The 17926-nt window shown below is 45.3% G+C and overlaps 1 protein-coding gene across 1 annotated transcript in view; it reads right to left on the bottom strand.

Moving 5' to 3' along the window:
* The window catches only part of LOC120062589 (transcriptional regulator ATRX-like), a 39034-nt gene extending 24842 nt beyond the window's left edge, over window positions 1–14192 (bottom strand). Inside the window, exons 1-7 of the mRNA XM_039012678.1 lie at window positions 14114–14192; window positions 10407–10552; window positions 10028–10175; window positions 9094–9203; window positions 2314–2381; window positions 1530–2015; window positions 255–1429 (exon numbers count right to left, since the gene is read on the bottom strand). Of these exons, the coding sequence (XP_038868606.1) occupies window positions 255–1429; window positions 1530–2015; window positions 2314–2381; window positions 9094–9203; window positions 10028–10175; window positions 10407–10552; window positions 14114–14129 (2149 nt within the window). The 5' untranslated portion in view covers window positions 14130–14192. The remainder of the gene's footprint in view (window positions 1–254; window positions 1430–1529; window positions 2016–2313; window positions 2382–9093; window positions 9204–10027; window positions 10176–10406; window positions 10553–14113) is intronic.
* Between the last annotated feature and the right edge of the window lie 3734 nt (window positions 14193–17926).

Genomic DNA, 17926 nt, shown 5'->3' with positions numbered 1-17926 from the left:
CTAATTCTTCCAATCTGGGAGGTAAACTAGAAAAAGTGTAAAATAATTTCACTGTCTATTTCAGATGAAATCTTTAGAATGTACCAGAGGCCACCAAAATAGAGTTCCTTTGGCCAAAAATGCCAACCCTGGGTGTCAAACCTTGTTAATTCAGTGGAGTTTAGGTCAAGTTGTATTGACAACACAGTGTACCATCTGCCTTGTAGAAACGGAGAGTCCAATATACAGCTTTCAGAAACAACAGCTCTACTCACCTGAGGACTGGTGGAAGGTTCCCCTCCCTGCTACCACCGTCTCCTCCACGATGGGTTTAATCTTCTGCTGGTCTCCACTCTCCTCTCCAGACCCTCCTCCTCCCTCCTCCTCCACGTCATCAGACGATGAATCTTGTTGCTTGGCTCCTCTACCTCTGGCTTTGCGTTTCAGTTCGTACGACCGCCTCCGATCCCCGCCCTTGTTCTCCTTCTCCTCTCTTTCTTTCTTCACGCGGCTGCTCCTCCGTTTCCCCGGCCCCAGTTTGCTGAGTCCCTTCATCTCCTTCTCCAGGTCAGAGTCGGAGTTAGAGGAGCCGTCCGAGTTCTTCTTCTTGGATGTCTTTTTGGCAGAAGCCGTGGAAGACTTCTTCTTCGCGTCTTCGTCTGAGTCGGACTCTGAGTTGTCTGAATCGTCGGCTTTCAGTTTGCGTTTGGCCGCCAGCTTCTTCTGGCTGGAGTGGCGGCTGTCCTCCTCAGAGCCCCCACCTTCTTCCACCTCACTCTTCTCCTTCCCTCCATCCTTACTCCTCTCCTTCCCTCCATCCTTACTCCTCTCCTTCCCTCCATCCTTATCCTTGCTCTTAGACCTGGAGGTGCGTGTGGTAACCACGGGAACGGGTGTCAGCTTCACGATCAGGTTCTTCACCTTGGGCATGGCCTTCTCCTTATGGGTTTCAAGTGACTTCCTGTTTGAGCCGGCGGCGGGGCTCTTGGATTGGCTAGCAGCTGTGGGTTCCATGGCGTCGTTGCCGGGCGTCAACCCTGCGGAGTCCGCCAGACTCTCTACCATTTGGAAGAGCTCGTCAGGGACGGACGGCCCGACGGACGCAATGTCTTTATCCCGGTCATCCTCCTCCTCCTCCTCCACTGCTGTCTGGTCTTTGGCCTGGCTGTCTGTCTCTGTGTCCGAGTGGTCCTGAGGCGCAGGGCTCCCCTCCATCTCTGCGTCCTCTGACAAGCCCCCATCCTCCTCTAGCTCCTCCCCATCCTCAGTGTCGGCCATTTTATCCTCTTCTGCCTCCTGTCCATCCTCAACCATGTTGTCAATCTGGTCGTGGCCGTCGGTGTTGGAGACAGCATCCCCGTTCTGCAGCCCCTGGTCCGGGGAAATGAACTGTGACTCCAAGTCCTCCTCTAGGGCAGCATGGGCCTTCTTCAGGTCAGCCAAAACAGACCTAGAGAGAGATAGATGAATGGATAGATTAGCCAAAAGAACAGAATTGGGCTGCCTCACTTACTTTGTAGCAGTCATAATATTAACATGTGTTAGGATACCTGAAGGCCTTGAGGTGTCTGGTCCCGCTGCCACCTCCTCCCTGCTCCTCCTCAGCCTGCTGGATGAAGGTGTTGTTGAGCCCTGTGGTCTTCTCAATCAGCTTCTTGGTCCCCTTCACCAGCTCCTTGAGGACCTTCAGGGTCTTATAGGAGAAGGTGAGGGTCCCTGACCCATCTGAATGCTCCTTACCATTCACCACAGCTTTACCATGGCGGTGGTGACCTTTACCCTTACTGTGCCCTTTCACCTCCCTCTCTTTCTTGCGTCCCGTGCGCCAGAAGCTCTCCAGCTTGGTCATGATGTTGGAGCAGTTGGAGGCGATGTCTGAGAGGGGCTGAGGGCTGCAGATATAGCAGGACCATTTACTGTCGTCGTCGGTGATCATGGACAGCTCCTTGCGCCCCAGGTTACGCAGGACGCACTTCTTACAGAAGGCGTTGTGGCAGTAGTCACAGCAGATCAGGTTACCGCCTTCAGCACACCACCTTGGGGCGGAGTTAAGATAGCGAGGAAAGTCAACTTCAAAACGTGACGTATCTTAAATTGGGATTTGCAGCTGTTGTTGGGAAGTAATGAATCCTTCAAAAAAAAATGACAAAAGTAGTGCACTATATAGGGGATAGGGTACCAGTTGGGACGTAGCCCTTGGTGTGGACTAAAATGGGTGCCGGGACTCTTCGAATGTAGGTACTCCTAATTTTGTACAAGAGGTGGCGACACTCAAGCAGTAGAACAGGGACCTTATGGCAGCTAGAACAACGGAGACCGTTTGAGGTGACCTACCTGCACTGTTCGTCCATGCCGTCCTCGTCTTTATTGATGTCATCGCTGGTGTAATACTTATAGCACGACTAGAGGAAGAGAAGACAACCAGGGAGGAACATAGTGATGCACAGATGTTACATTTTGGGCTGATACCGATATTGTCCTTGCCTAAATAAAACGATACCGATAACCGATATTTACAATTTTAGCCTTTTTAGCATTCTAGTACAGTTAAATAGTTTGGACGCAGCGGTCTAAGGCACTGCAAGAGGCGTCACTACAGTCCCTGGTTTGAATCCAGGCTGTATCACATCCGGACGTGATTGGAGTCCATAGGGCGGCGCACAATTGGCCCAGCGTCGTCCGGTTTTGGCCGGTGTAGGCCGTCTTTGTAGATAATAATTTGTGCTTAACTGACTTGCCTAGTTAAATGAAGGTTACACACACAAGTAAGGTTTCACTGCTGTTCATTTGTTCAGTCGTTTCTCAACCAGGATTTCTATGGAACGCCGTTTGGGTCTTTGCTGTTCGGGTCGACCAATCAGGACCTGAATATGACTATAGTGGAATTTGCGGTTAGCCTTCAAAATAAAATTATGGCATAATTCTACCATTTGTATTAATTTGCATCACTGTCAATTACATACTTTTATTTTGAAGGCAAACCACAAATTCCACTATTGTGCATAATCATTATTGTGGCTAGCTTCACAACACATAACCCGGTCTGGTCAAGCCTCACTAGCCAGATAACGTTAGCTTTGGGCAACAGGGTTAAGTAGCTGGCTAGCGATATATTTTCACAAACTGAAGTTCATTTTCAATAGGCGAACAACAATACTTACTTACAAGGATTCCTAAATCATTGCAAAGAATAATGAAAATGACTACAGTTTCTACTGGTTATTGTTTTCAGGCTGGTTGTATTGGTGCTAGCTAGGTACCAATCTAAAGCTAGCTAGCTACCCCAGAAGTTGCGGTCAAACAAATGATGCTTTATTAACAATAACAGTATTGTATTAACACATAGCTGTTTTGTTTGTTTGCAGACTTTTGTTGTACAGCTTTAACACAGTGCTACTGTATATTTTTTGACACGCAAAGACCCAAACGGCGTTCCATAGTATGTCGTGAAGCTAACAGCAGTGACGCTATTACTGTGTAACTCCGGTAGGGCAACATCTGAAAAATAGCGCACTAGTGTGTACCGGTGCTCGACCAGTCGGCGAAAGCCAACATCACCCACGACAGAGAATGGTTGATTGTCAAGGGCAATGAATTCCATTATCTTGGCGTTATGGATTTCGACCTTTGAGTTGTTACTCTTTCAAATGACTGCTCGACATGTTGACGGCTTGATCCACACAGCAGACATTGTGGGCTAGTTCAGGAATGCTGTGTTGCACATATAGAGCAACATTTTACGTGGTGTCATTACGTCATGTACCTACGTTATATAGGTACGCACGTCAGCTTTGACATCGGTTTAGCACATCGGCATTAAACTAGACATAGATTCCGATATGTTCACTAGACATCGGTCAGATACCGATGTTGGCATTTTTAGCTAATATCGGCCGATTCCGATATGTTCACCGATATATCGTGCATCCCTAGAGAATATAATACTGAGATCTGTCTTTACCTGCCAAATATCACATTTCTGTTCAAAAGACAAACATCAGCTACAAAACATTCAACTACTAAAGGTCTACCTCTATGGACAGTGTTGCAGGACAATGTTACAGGTGGATCTAAACTACTACAGGTCTACAGCTATGGACAGTGTTGCAGGTGGATCTAAACTACTACAGGTCTACCTCTACGACCTGAATTGCAATGTCCGTACTGTGAAACGCCTAAGACAGCGCTACAGGGAGACAGGACGTATAGCTGATCGTCCTCGCAGTGGCAGACCATGTGTAACAACACCTGTACAGGATCGGTACATCCGAACATCACACCTGCGGGACAGGTACAGGATGGCAACAACAACTGCCCGAGTTACACCAGGAATGCACAATCCCTCCATCAGTGCTCAGACTGTCCGCAATATGCTGAGAGAGGCTGGACTGAGGGCTTGTAGGCCTGTTGTAAGGCAGGTCCTCACCAGACATCACCGGCAACAACGTCGCCTATGGGCACAAACCCACCGTCGCTGGACCAGACAGGACTGGCAAAAAGTGCTCTTCACTGACGAGTAGCGGTTTTGTCTCACCAGGGGTGATGGTCGGATTCGCACTTATCGCCGAAGGAATGAGCGTTACACCAAGGCCTGTACTCTGGAGCGGGATCGATTTGGAGGTGGAGGGTCCGTCATGGTCTGGGGCGGTGTGTCACAGCATCATCTGACTGAGCTTGTTGTCATTGCAGGCAATCTCAACGCTGTGCGTTACAGGGAAGACATCCTCCTCCCTCATGTGGTACCCTTCCTGCAGGCTCATCCTGACAATGCCACCAGCCATGCTGCTCGTTCTGTACGTGATGTCCTATAAGACAGGAATGTCAGTGTTCTGCCATGGCCAGCGAAGAGCCCGGATCTCAATCCCATTGAGCACGTCTGGGACCTGTTGGATCAGAGGGTGAGGGCTAGGGCCATTCCCCCCAGAAATGTCTGGGAACTTGCCAGTGCCTTGGTGGAAGAGTGGGGTAACATCTTACAGCAAGAACTGGCAAATCTGGTGCAGTCCATGAGGAGGAGATGCACTGCAGTACTTAATGCAGCTGGTGGCCACACCAGATACTGACTGTTACTTTTGATTTTGACCCCCCTTTGTTCAGGGACAAATTATTCCATTTCTGTCAGTCACATGTCTGTGGAACTTGTTCAGTTTATGTCTCAGTTGAGGAATCTTGTTATGTTCATACAAATATTTACACATGTTAAGTTTGATGAAAATAAACGCAGTTGACAGTGAGAGGACGTTTCTTTTTTTGCTGAGATTATATATATATATATATAGTGGGGAGAACAAGTATTTGATACACTGCCGATTTTGCAGGTTTTCCTACTTACAAAGCATGTTGAGGTCTGTAATTTTTATTATAGGTACACTTTAACTGTGAGAGACGGAATCTAAAACAAAAATCCAGAAAATCACATTGTACGATTTTTAAGTAATTCATTTGCATTTTATTGCATGACATAGGTAAATGTGATATTTCCGTTTATAGACCTAAGAATTCAGACGCTTTACTCAGTATATTGTTGAAGCACCTTCGGAAGCGATTGCAGCCTTGAGTCTTCTTGGGTATGACGCTACAAGCTTGGCATACCTGTATTTGGGGAGTTTCTCCCATTCTTCTCTGCAGATCCTCTCAAGCTCTGTTAGGTTGGATGGGGAGCTTCGCTGCAGAGCTATTTTCAGGCCAGAGATGTTCAATCGGGTTCAAGTCCGGGCTCTGGCTGGGCCACTCCAGGACATTAAGAGACTTGTCCCGAAGCCACTACTGCGTTGTCTTGGCTGTGCGCTCAGAGTCGTTGTCCTGTTGGAAGGTGTACATTCGCCCCAGTCTGAGGTCCTGAGCGCTCTGGAGCAGGTTTTCATCAAGGATCTCTGTACTTTGCTCCGTTCATCTTTCCCTTGATCCTGACTAGTCTCCCAGTCCCTGCCGCTGAAAAACATCCCCACAGTATGATGCTGCCACCACGCTTCACCGTCGGGATGGTGCCAGGTGTCCTCCAGATGTGACGCTTGGCATTCAGGCCAAAGAGTTCAATCTTGGTTTCATCAGAATAGAGAATCTTTTTTCTCATGGTCAGAGTTCTTTAGGTGCTTTTTTGACAAACTCCAAGCGGGCTGTCATGTGCCTTTTACTGAGGAGTGGCTTCCATCTGACCACTCTACCATAAAGGCCTGATTGGTGGAGTGCTGCAGAGATGGTTGTCCTTGTAGAAGGTTCTCCCATCTCCACAGAGGAACTCTGGAGCTCTGTCAGAGTGACCATCAGGTTCTTGGTCACCTCCCTGAGCTAGTCCCCTGGCCAAACTGAGTAATCGGGGGAGGAGTCTTGGTGGTTCCAAACGTCTTCCATTTAAGAATAATGGAGGCCTTGAGGACCTTCAATGCTGCAGACTTTATTTGTTTTAAATTTTACAAGATTTGCAAAAATTTCTCAAAACCTGTTTTCATTTTGTCATTATGGGGTATTGTGTGCAGATTCACTTAAATTCAATTTTCCTCATCAATTTTAGAATAAGCCTGTAACGTAACAAAACGTGGAAAAAGCCAAGGTGTCCAAATATTTTCCGAAGGCACTGTAGGCTAGCTGTATGTATATCGATTTGAATGTTTTCACCAAATAAGCTTTGTTGTACAATTAAAGATCAAATACACTGCATTTCAAACTACAATAATCTAATGAATGCAGGTCTTGGTAAATTATATCTAGGCTAAATATAAGACTTTTACAACCTTAACCTCACTAGGGTAGGGGTCACCATTTTCACCTCCGGATGAAAAGCGTGCCCAAAGTAAACTGCCTGTTACTCAGGCCCAGAAACTAGGATATGCATATAATTGGTATATTTGAAAAATAGAAAACTCTAAAGTTTCCAGAACTGTTGAAATAATGTCTGTGAGTATAACAGAACTGATATGGCAGGCAAAAACCTGAGAAAAATCCACCCAGGAAGTGGGATTTTTTTTCTCTTCTATTGAATGCCATTACAGTATCCATTGCCCTAGGACTCAAATTTCACTTCTTATGTCTTCCACTAGATGTCAACAGTGTTTAGAAATTGTTTCAGGCTTGTATTCTGAAAATGAGGGAGTAAGACCACTCTGAGTAAGTGGATAGTGGAAAGACCCCAGACCCGTTTGCTGCACACGACCGAGAACGGGCCTTTTTTGTTTTCCTTTTATATTGACGAAGCTAATGTCCGGTTGAAATATTATTGATTATTATGACTAAAAACAACCTGAGGATTGATTATAAACATCGTTTGACATGTTTCTACAAACTTTACTGATACTTTTTGGATTTTTCGTCTGCCTGTTGTGACTGCCTTTGAGCCTGTGGATTACTGAACAAAACTGAGGTTTTTGGATTTAAAGAGAGACTTTATCGAACAAAACAAACATTTATTGTGTAACTGGGAGTTTTGTGAGTGCAACCATACGAAGATCAAAGGTAAGTGATTCATTTTATTGCTATTTCTGACTTTTGTGACTAGTCTACTTGGCTGGTAACTGTATGTAATGTGTTGTGTGTTGAGTGCTGTCCTCAAATAATGGTGTGCTTTAGCCGTAAAGCCTTTTTTGAAATCTGACACAGCTGCTGGATTAACAAGAAGTTAAGCTTTATTTTGATGTATAACACATATTTTCAAGAATGTTAAATATTTGAATTGAGTATTTTTGAATTTTGCGCTCTGCAATTTCACTGGATGTTGGCCAGGTGGGGTCCCAGGTACCCATAAGAAGTTTTAAGACCCACTAATTTAATAATTTTATCAAAATAGTTGTACCTGCTTCTTTTTGCAATAATCAGGTCTTCTATAAAAATTATATTTTGTTTAAATGTAACCAGAACCACTACTAATGTAGTAAATGAACACACGGTCTCATAAACAATCTCTCAAGAACAAGCCCACATGCTAGTGAGTAGCCAGCTAATATTTAGACTTCAAGTTTAGCCAACTTGGATCAAGGTATAATTTGACAAGCTCTGAATACAACTAACAAGGCAAAACGGTTGAATTAGGAACACGACCTCCTGTCCGTCTCCACCTGTTTGAACAGCGTGCTAGCCTGTCCACTTTGTTCACATGTTCAAATCAAGTGACCTACCTTCTCAGAATGAGAACGAGACGCCAATTTCTTATATAATTGTGTCTAATGCTTATTGCAATTTTCTAAAACAGTGGCAGGGACTTGGTGAGAGTGGCAGGGGGAGGGGTGAGAGTGGCGTGAGAGTGGCAGGGGGAGGGGTGAGAGTGGCAGGGGTGAGAGTGGCAGGGGGAGGGGTGAGAGTGGCAGGGGGAGGGGTGAGAGTGGCAGGGGGAGGGGTGAGAGTGGCAGGGGGGAGGGGTGAGAGTGGAAGGGGGGAGGGGCTTGGTGTGAGTGGCAGGGGGAGGGGCTTGGTGTGAGTGGCAGGGAGAGGGGCTTGGTGTGTGTGTAAACAGAGGAAGAAACGAAGTGAGAGGTTTCACTCTCGCCCAAATCATCCCAATGTGTTTCTAGGGGCGTATTTTGGTCCTAAGCTTGTCGCCTTTGGGACGACTCCCATTGTTAGGGGGACATGAGCATCTCCTCATTATATTCAGATCTCTGGTGTAAATGGGAAGGTGGACACAGCACAGAAAGAGCGAAGCAGACGAGAGCAAAAAGACATGAGAACATGCGGACACAAACGCTCATAAAAATGATTTTTTTTTAAGAAAGCGATTCTTGCGATATTGGCATTTGGAATATCTCGCAAAAACATAAATTCAAATGAATCATATATATATATATGGCCCAACCCTAAAGGAGCATGGTGGTGCTCAGACAGAGAGAAAGACAGGCAGACAGAGAGAAAGACAGGCAGGCAGAGAGAAAGACAGGCAGACAGAGAGAAAGACAAGCAGACAGAAAGACAGGCAGACAGAAAGACAAGCAGGCAGGCAGACAAAGACAGGCAGACAGAGACAATCATCCCACAATCACAGACTAAAAGAGAGGAAAGGATATGTGTGAAAGACAGACACAGACAGATAGACAGAATTTTGATAGAGACAGACAGATAGATGGAAAGATGTCTAGCCCGATAGGAGAGACAGATGAAAGACAGAGAGGGTGTTGCAGGTGTATCTACCTTGCAGAGGAGCACATGGAGCATGGGGTGCTCAAACACTGAGTGGCGCTGGAAGTGGTTAACCTGCTGTCCACAGGCGGTGCAGTCTATTCTCTCCTGCAGAGTGGTATCTGGATAAACACCGAGGAAGACCGGGAGACAAACATGTTTCGTTTACATCCAATATCAATCCCAAACTGATTTCATTAAACTGGTAACAGTTCTGGATATTAGGCTGTAGGAAGACCCATTCCTTGTCAAAACCTGTTTAAGAAAACGATGGGAGCATTCAAACAGACAGATGAAACAGTTTGCATGTGTTTATCTGACTATGGCACCCTGTTCCCTATATAGTGCACTACTTTTGACCAGGGCCCTATGGCACCCTGTTCCCTATATAGTGCACTACTTTTGACCAGGGCCCTATGGAACCCTATTCCCTATATAGTACACTACTTTTGACCAGGGCCCTATGGCACCCTATTCCCTACATAGTGCACTACTTTTGACCAGGGCCCATAACTCTCAACAAGTGCTCTTTCACCACCACATAAACCTTGAACATCAACTCAGAATAGACCAGCAAAAACAATATTATCCACCTTGAACATCAACTCAGAATAGACCAGCAAAAACAATATTATCCACCTTGAACATCAACTCAGAATAGAAAAACAATATTATCCACCTTGAACATCAACTCAGAATAGACCAGCAAAAACAATATTATCCACCTTGAACATCAACTCAGAATAGACCAGCAAAAACAATATTATCCACCTTGAACATCAACTCAGAATAGACCAGCAAAAACAGTATTATCCACCTTGAACATCAACTCAGAATAGACCAGCAAAAACATTATCCACAAAGTGTGTAAATGCACCTTCTGGCTCCACAATGATATGAAGAGGCATTAAAACACATGCTGTCCCCAGGTCGTGGTAGACCTTACCATCTGAGAGGTTGTCAGAGGCTCCATCTTCCTGTCCACTCTCGTCCGAGGCGTCAGACTTATTCCCTCCAGTGTGCTTGGCTGCGACAGCAGGCTTCCTCTTGGTGTGAGAAGAGGAGGGTCTCTCAGTCTCTGCTGAGCTCCCAGGCTGAGGAGTAAACAACAGTCAACACGAGTCTAATGAAAAACCTCAGAATAGACCCTGAGTGATCGTCCTGTTATCTGCTACAGAAGCTACAGGCCGGCTATGTACCAAATGGCACCCTATCTAGTGCACTACTTTTAACCAGCTCTGGTAAGACATTAATGGTTTGTTCTCAGGTGGATACATTTGAAAAAGTGAGCAGGTAAATAGACAGACAATCTGATGTTGACCTACTTCCTCCTCCTCCTCCATCATCTGGTCTGTAATCGGATGTTGATCTACTTCCTCCTCCTCCATCATCTGGTCTGTAATCGGAGGCTGACCTACTTCCTCCTCCATCATTTGGTCTGTAGATTCAGCTGAGGCCTTACTCATTTTACCTGCCAACAACAAGAAATCCCACTATTAGGTCGGAAATTATACAATTAAAAAGGACGGGGGGATGAAGAGCGGACTAAATTACCATCAGGTTATAGGCTCTTTCCTTTTTGTAAGTAAAAGTTAACTCAGAAGCAAAACAGCCTGATCTTAATCAAGATCTAGGGCTTTGTCCCAAATGGCACCCTGTTCCCTATGGGCCCTGGCCAAATGTAGTGCACTATTTAGGGAATAGGTTGCGAATTCAGATGCAACACTAGATATAATGTTGGCTGTTAGAAACTAAGTTCACTAACAGCAAGGCTAGAATCTAAACTATAACTACTGTAACTGTATTCAGTACTGTACTCAACAAGCAGCCCAGCAGCACCAATGGAGGAGCCCGGCAGCACCAATGGGGCAGCCCGGCAGCACCAATGGGAATTTGAGTGGAACTTTGGCTCTATTGGACATGGGACCTAAATAACCCAGATTAGCTAGGCCTACTGTTTAAAAAAAAAAATAATAATAATAATAAAATCAGGCTTCCGCCATTATAAAAACAATGTGAACATGCGAAATTAGCAACCATGAGCAGTAACTAGATAGTTCAAATCAAATGTTATTTGTCACATGCCTTCGTGAACAACAGGTGTAGACTACCAGTGAAATGCTTGGTAAACAACAGGTGTAGACTACCAGTGAAATGCTTGGTAAACAACAGGTGTAGACTAACAGTGAAATGCTTGGTAAACAACAGGTGTAGACTACCAGTGAAATGCTTGGTAAACAACAGGTGTAGACTACCAGTGAAATACTTGGTAAACAACAGGTGTAGACTACCAGTGAAATGCTTGGTAAACAACAGGTGTAGACTACCAGTGAAATGCTTGGTAAACAACAGGTGTAGACTACCAGTGAAATGCTTGGTAAACAACAGGTGTAGACTAACAGGGAAATACTTGGTAAACAACAGGTGTAGACTACCAGGGAAATACTTGGTAAACAACAGGTGTAGACTACCAGTGAAATGCTTGGTAAACAACAGGTGTAGACTAACAGTGAAATGCTTGGTAAACAACAGGTGTAGACTAACAGTGAAATGCTTGGTAAACAACAGGTGTAGACTAACAGTGAAATGCTTGGTAAACAACAGGTTTAACTAACAGTGAAATGCTTGGTAAACAACAGGTGTAGACTAACAGTGAAATGCTTGGTAAACAACAGGTGTAGACTAACAGTGAAATGCTTGGTAAACAACAGGTGTAGACTAACAGTGAAATGCTGACTGACGGCCCTTCCCAACAATACAGAGAGAAAGAAAATAGAGAAATAATAGAAAAGTAAAACACGTAATAATAAAAGTTATAATAAATACACAATGAGTAACCTGACTAAATACACAGAGTACCAGTACTGAGTCAATGAGTAACCTGACTAAATACACAGAGTACCAGTACTGAGTCAATGAGTAACCCGACTATATACACAGAGTATCAGTACTGAGTCAATGAGTAACCTGACTATATACACAGGGTATCAGTACTGAGTCAATGAGTAACCTGACTATATACACAGGGTACCAGTACTGAGTCAATGAGTAACCTGACTATATACACAGAGTACCAGTACTGAGTCAATGAGTAAACTGGATATATACAGAGTACCAGTACTGAGTCAATGAGTAACCTGCCTAAATACACAGAGTACCAGTACTGAGTCAATGAGTAACCCAACTATACACAGAGTACCAGTACTGAGTCAATGTGCAGGAGTACGAGGTAATAACATGGCTATATTCAAGGTAAAATAACAACCGGATGTTTATATCCCTGGACAAATTAGCTATCAACAGCAAGCTAGCTAGCTACATTTCCATAAATGTTTAATGCTTTTCGACCTGTCCACAAATGATTATGTTTGGTTCAGAGTTCGTTTTGATATTTCAACCTGCATGTCCTGATCTCCTCTGGTGCGGGTGGACAACATCAACATGCGGACGATGTCTCCTGCGGAAGCGCATGTTAGACCGCTGCACCACTCAGGATCCCAAAACATAACAATAAAGTGACTGATGAACAGTAGCCTACGTGATTTTTTAAACTATTCGTATTATTACTAAAGCCAACTAATGTCAGGTAACTATTTGAGCTAAAAATGCAGTTACAACAGCTCGTCGTAAAGAAAAAAGCCCCGTGTGTGAGCTACCTAAAGGTTTAACTCCAGCCATTATCTAGCAATGTTTATTGACATTCTGCGTCATCATAGGCGCGATGTGATTCTGTTGAGCATCCCCAGAATGCATCGGTTTCCTGTCTGGCGCGAATAAACTAACTAACATGGACCGTGTCTGCTACAATGGATGTTTTCTGACATGCACAGAGTACACAGAAATCAGGCGAGCTGGAAGAAAAACGTAATACAAAAACAGGGCCTCATCCCATCAAAGGCGAACTAACTAACGGGTTGTCTGTGCACTAAGTCAGCCTGACAGCTATCAAAACCACATTTTATTTGTCACATGCGCCGAATTACAACGGTTTAGACCCTTACCGCAAAATGCTTACTTACGAACCCTTAACCAACAATGCCGTTTTAAGAAAATAAGAGTTAAGAAAATATTTACTAAATAAACCACCCCGAAAAGTTAAACAATTAAACAACAGGAACGCGGTGATATACAAGGTGTACCGGTATCGAGTCAATGTGCAGGGTACAGGTTAACGCGGTGATATACAAGGTGTACCGGTATCGAGTCAATGTGCGGGGTACAGGTTAACGCGGCGATATACAAGGTGTACCGGTATCGAGTCAATGTGCGGGGTACAGGTTAACGCGGCGATATACAAGGTGTACCGGTATCGAGTCAATGTGCGGGGTACAGGTTAGTCGACGTCAACAAACATGATTTATTTCACCTTTATTTAACCAGGTAGGCTAGTTGAGAACAAATTCTCATTTACAACTGTGACCTGGCCAAGATAAAGCAAAGCAGTGCGACACAAACAACAACAGAGTTACACATGGAATAAACAAACATACAGTCAATAACACAATAGAAAACAGTGTGATCAAACTGTATATACAAAAATCCAACATCACTGCAGTATGTCAATATTTCAGACATCAGATTTCCGGGCAACCCTGTAATACCGTTTCATGCATGGTCCAGTGCATTCTGAGGCATGCAACGTAATGCATGCATCAGTCTATCCCCCTCGCCAGAATAAATGTCAGATCTCACATTAGTTAGCATGCTAGGTAGCTGCAGCTAGTTTATACATTCCCGGGCAAAACACAGGTGGAATTCGACCGCACACGCTGAAATGATTTGTGCTACAACGTTTACCATTTCAAAAAGACTCACTTAGTAATAGTGGTTGAGTTAGCTAGCTAGGTTATAAATCCTCCATTATAACAGCAGTAGCCTTTTTCATACTGTAGCTAGCTACGTTGGTACCATGGGAAACTGTTCCGGCTCCGCTGCGTAACACCGGAACATAGCTAGCTAACTAGCCTAGCCCAGAGCATCACTGCAAAGCTGCTAACGTTAGGCACTGTTTTGAGGAAAAGCTAATACCTACTGTACTCTTTTGTCATTTCTTGAATGACTTTGGCACGTGTAGTTCTTGGCACGTCGTCCCGGAGATGCAAAACTGATAATTCTCAGTCATTTCTATTTTAGAAAAATGTTAGAATATTGAAGCAACCCTTTCAGTGAAGACAAAGCAAAGGCGCCATTTTACCGGATGGCTTGAGACGCACTAAAATGGCGCGTTTAGCTCAAATCCTATCTGTTATCCTATTGGTTGTTGAGTCAGGAAATTATGGCTGATTGGCCAAATCGTTTTGAGCATTCCCATAGGTTTAGAATTTATTGTGAACCGTAATCTCTCAATCTACTGGCGATTTTTTTTGTGTTCCACCTCTTTGCTCTGGTTTTTATTTTTGATTCATTCACATTCTACAATGGAAATGCCACATGGAAGTGCCAATATTTTCTCTGATAATCTGAGCCTCCCATAGAGGCAGGCTGCATTCTGGTCTGTCTTGAATTCTAAACTCTATTGTGCTAGACTCTAAGCTTTAGTCTATTGCGCTGCCAAACATATTCCCCACTCAGAGCCTGTCCTGTCCCCTCAGGTAGGCCTACATATTCCCCACTCAGAGCCTGGCCTGTCCCCTCAGGTAGGCCTACGTATTCCCCACTCAGAGCCTGTCCTGTCCCCTCAGGTAGACCTACGTATTCCCCACTCAGAGCCTGGCCTGTCCCCTCAGGTAGGCCTACGTATTCCCCACTCAGAGCCTGGCCTGTCCCCCCAGGTAGGCCTACGTATTCCCCACTCAGAGCCTGTCCTGTCCCCTCAGGTAGGCCTATGTATTCCCCACTCAGAGCCTATCCTGTCCCCTCAGGTAGGCCTACGTATTCCCCACTCAGAGCCTATCCTGTCCCCTCAGGTAGGCCTACATATTCCCCACTCAGAGCCTGGCCTGTCCCCTCAGGTAGTCCTACTAAAAGTATGTTATAAAACCAGGACACACTATTATGAGGGATGCTTGGAAAGCCTAAAAACCTACTCTGGATTAGCAACCAACCACACTGAGCTCAATGTCCATTCAAAATAAAATGCATTGAGTTTGCAGAGTCTGAACAATTTTTATTGCAGATTTGAGATTCTGGCCTCCAGAGTAGTGCAGTTGTCTAAGGCACTGCATCGCAGAGCTAGAGGCGTCACTACAGACCCGGGTTCAATCACAGGCTGTGTCGCAGCCGGCCGCAACTGGGAGATCCATGAAGCAGCGCCAAATGGCCCAGCGTCGTCCGGGTTATGGGAGGGTTTGGCCGGTTGGGATGACCTTGTCCCATCGCTCTCTAGCGACTCCTTGTGGCGGACCGGGCTCATGCACGCTGACTTCGGTTGCCAGCTGTACGGTGTTTGGTGCGGCTGGCTTCCGGGTTAAGCGAGCAGTGTGTCAAGAAGCAGTGCGGCTTGGCGGGATCGTGTTTTCGGAGGACGCATAGCTCTCGACCTTTGCCTCTCCCGAGTTTGTACAGGAGTTGCAGCGATGGGACTGTAACTACCAATTGGATATCACGAAATTGGGGAGAAAAGGGGTAAAACGTACCAACAATGTTTATAAACATTAAACCAGATAGAGGGAAATAACAAATATATAAAAATCAGAGCCTGGACTTTAGTAAGGAGTTGTGTGAACTGTTATCTTTATTAAGGAGTTGTGTGAACTGTTATCTTTATCACAAGGTGAAGCTGATTTGGTTATCGAGGAAGCAGATGTTGACAGGCTATTAAAACGAATATCAGTCAACAAAGTCATTGGCCCAGATAACATCAACAACAATGTTCTGAATAATCCTGTGGGTGTGTTCTGTGAGCTGTCGCTCACTGAGGGAGAACACTGTACCAGCTCAGTGGAAATCATCCATCGTATTCCCAGTGCCCAATCAGAGGCGTCCTGCTGTCCTCAGTTATTACAGCCCTGTTGCATTAACACCTGTCATAATGAATAGTTTGAGTGCCTGGTTCTCTCCCACATATAATGGTGATTATTTTCTTCTCTCTCACTCTCACTGCGAGCCATCATTACAGAGGAGTGTGCTGTGGTGAACCTTTATCTTTAATAAACCTGTCTGAAGATATCTTGGACTTGTTCTTGCCGGACAGACCTGTGGTGGCTGAACCCTATCCACTGGCACCTATATCTCTCTACTAGTGTTCCTCATGGTTCTCCCAGATCAGCCTTTAGTTTTTTCCCCAATAATAATTAGATGGATGCTTATATTTGTGCTATTTCACACATGTACCGTGTGTATTATAATCATGTGTGAATTGGAAATTTGTTTCCCCCCCCCCCCCCCAACTCTCCCATAAGACACCCGTGGAGGCTCCTAAGTCCCTCACGGACGTATAGCAGATGCACCATTGAGAACAACCTCAGGGCTCTCCAGAGGGTGTTCCGGTCAACCCAATGCATCATCGGGGTCAAGAAGATCACCAAGGACCTCAGCCACTCGAGCCACGGGGTAAGAAGATCATCAAGGACCTCAGCCACTCGAGCCACGGGGTAAGAAGATCATCAAGGACCTCAGCCACTCGAGCCACGGGGCAAGAAGATCATCAAGGACCTCAGCCACTCGAGCCACGGGGCAAGAAGATCATCAAGGACCTCAGCCACTCGAGCCACGGGGTAAGAAAATCATCAAGGACCTCAGCCACTCGAGCCACGGGGTAAGAAGATCATCAAGGACCTCAGCCACTCGAGCCACGGGGCAAGAAGATCATCAAGGACCTCAGCCACTCGAGCCACGGGGTAAGAAGATCATCAAGGACGTCAGCCACTCGAGCCACGGGGTAAGAAGATCATCAAGGACCTCAGCCACTCGAGCCACGGCCTGTTCACCCCGCTAGCATCTGAAGGAGTTAACAGTACAGGTGCATCAAAGCTGGGACCGAGATACTGAGAAACAGCTGGCCTCGGACCAGTACCCTGCCCTGAACATAGTGCATCAAAGCTGGGACCGAGAGACTGAGAAACAGCTGGCCTCGGACCAGTACCCTGCCCTGAACATAGTCACTGTTAGTCATAGTCACGTCCACCGGGCATGTGCTGACCAACTGGCAGATGTCTTCACTGACATTGTCAACATGTCCCTGATTGAGTCTGTAATACCAACATGTTTCAAACAGACCACCATAGTTAGTTCCTGTGCACAAGAACACTAAGGCAACCTGCCTAAATGACTACAGACCCGTAGCACTCACGTTCGTGGCCATGAAGTGCTTTGAAAAGTTTGTAATGGCTCACATTAACACCATTATCCCAGAAACACTAGACCCACTCGAATCTTCTGTCAATCAGATCTTCTGTTGAATCTGACAATTAATCTTGATGGTTGTACAGTCGTCTCAAATAAAACTGTGAAGGACCCCGGCGTTACTCTGGACCCTGATCTCTCTTTTGACGAACATATCAAGACTGTTTCAAGGACAGCTTTTTTCCATTTACGTAACATTGCAAAAATCATAAATGTTCTGTCCAAAAATGATGAGGAAAAATTAACCCATGCTTTTGTTACTTCTAGGTTAGACTACTGCAATGCTCTACTTTCCGGCTACCCGGATAAAGTTCAATTAGTTCTAAATACGGCTGCTAGAATCCTAACTAGAACCCAAAAATGTGATCATATTACTCCAGTGCTAGCCTCCCTACACTGGCTTCCTGTTAAGGCAAGGGCTGATTTCAAGGTTTTACTGTTAACCTATAAAGCGTTACATGGGCTTGCTCCAACCTATTTTTCCGATTTGGTCCTGCCGTACATACCTACACGTACGCTACGGTCACAAGACGCAGGCCTCCTTACTGTCCCTAGCATTTCT

This window comes from Salvelinus namaycush, chromosome 17, assembly GCF_016432855.1.
Source record: "Salvelinus namaycush isolate Seneca chromosome 17, SaNama_1.0, whole genome shotgun sequence".
Taxonomy (NCBI): Eukaryota; Metazoa; Chordata; class Actinopteri; order Salmoniformes; family Salmonidae; genus Salvelinus; species Salvelinus namaycush.
The sequence above is the reverse complement of the archived record's forward strand: the minus strand, read 5'-3'. Positions and strand labels throughout refer to the sequence as shown.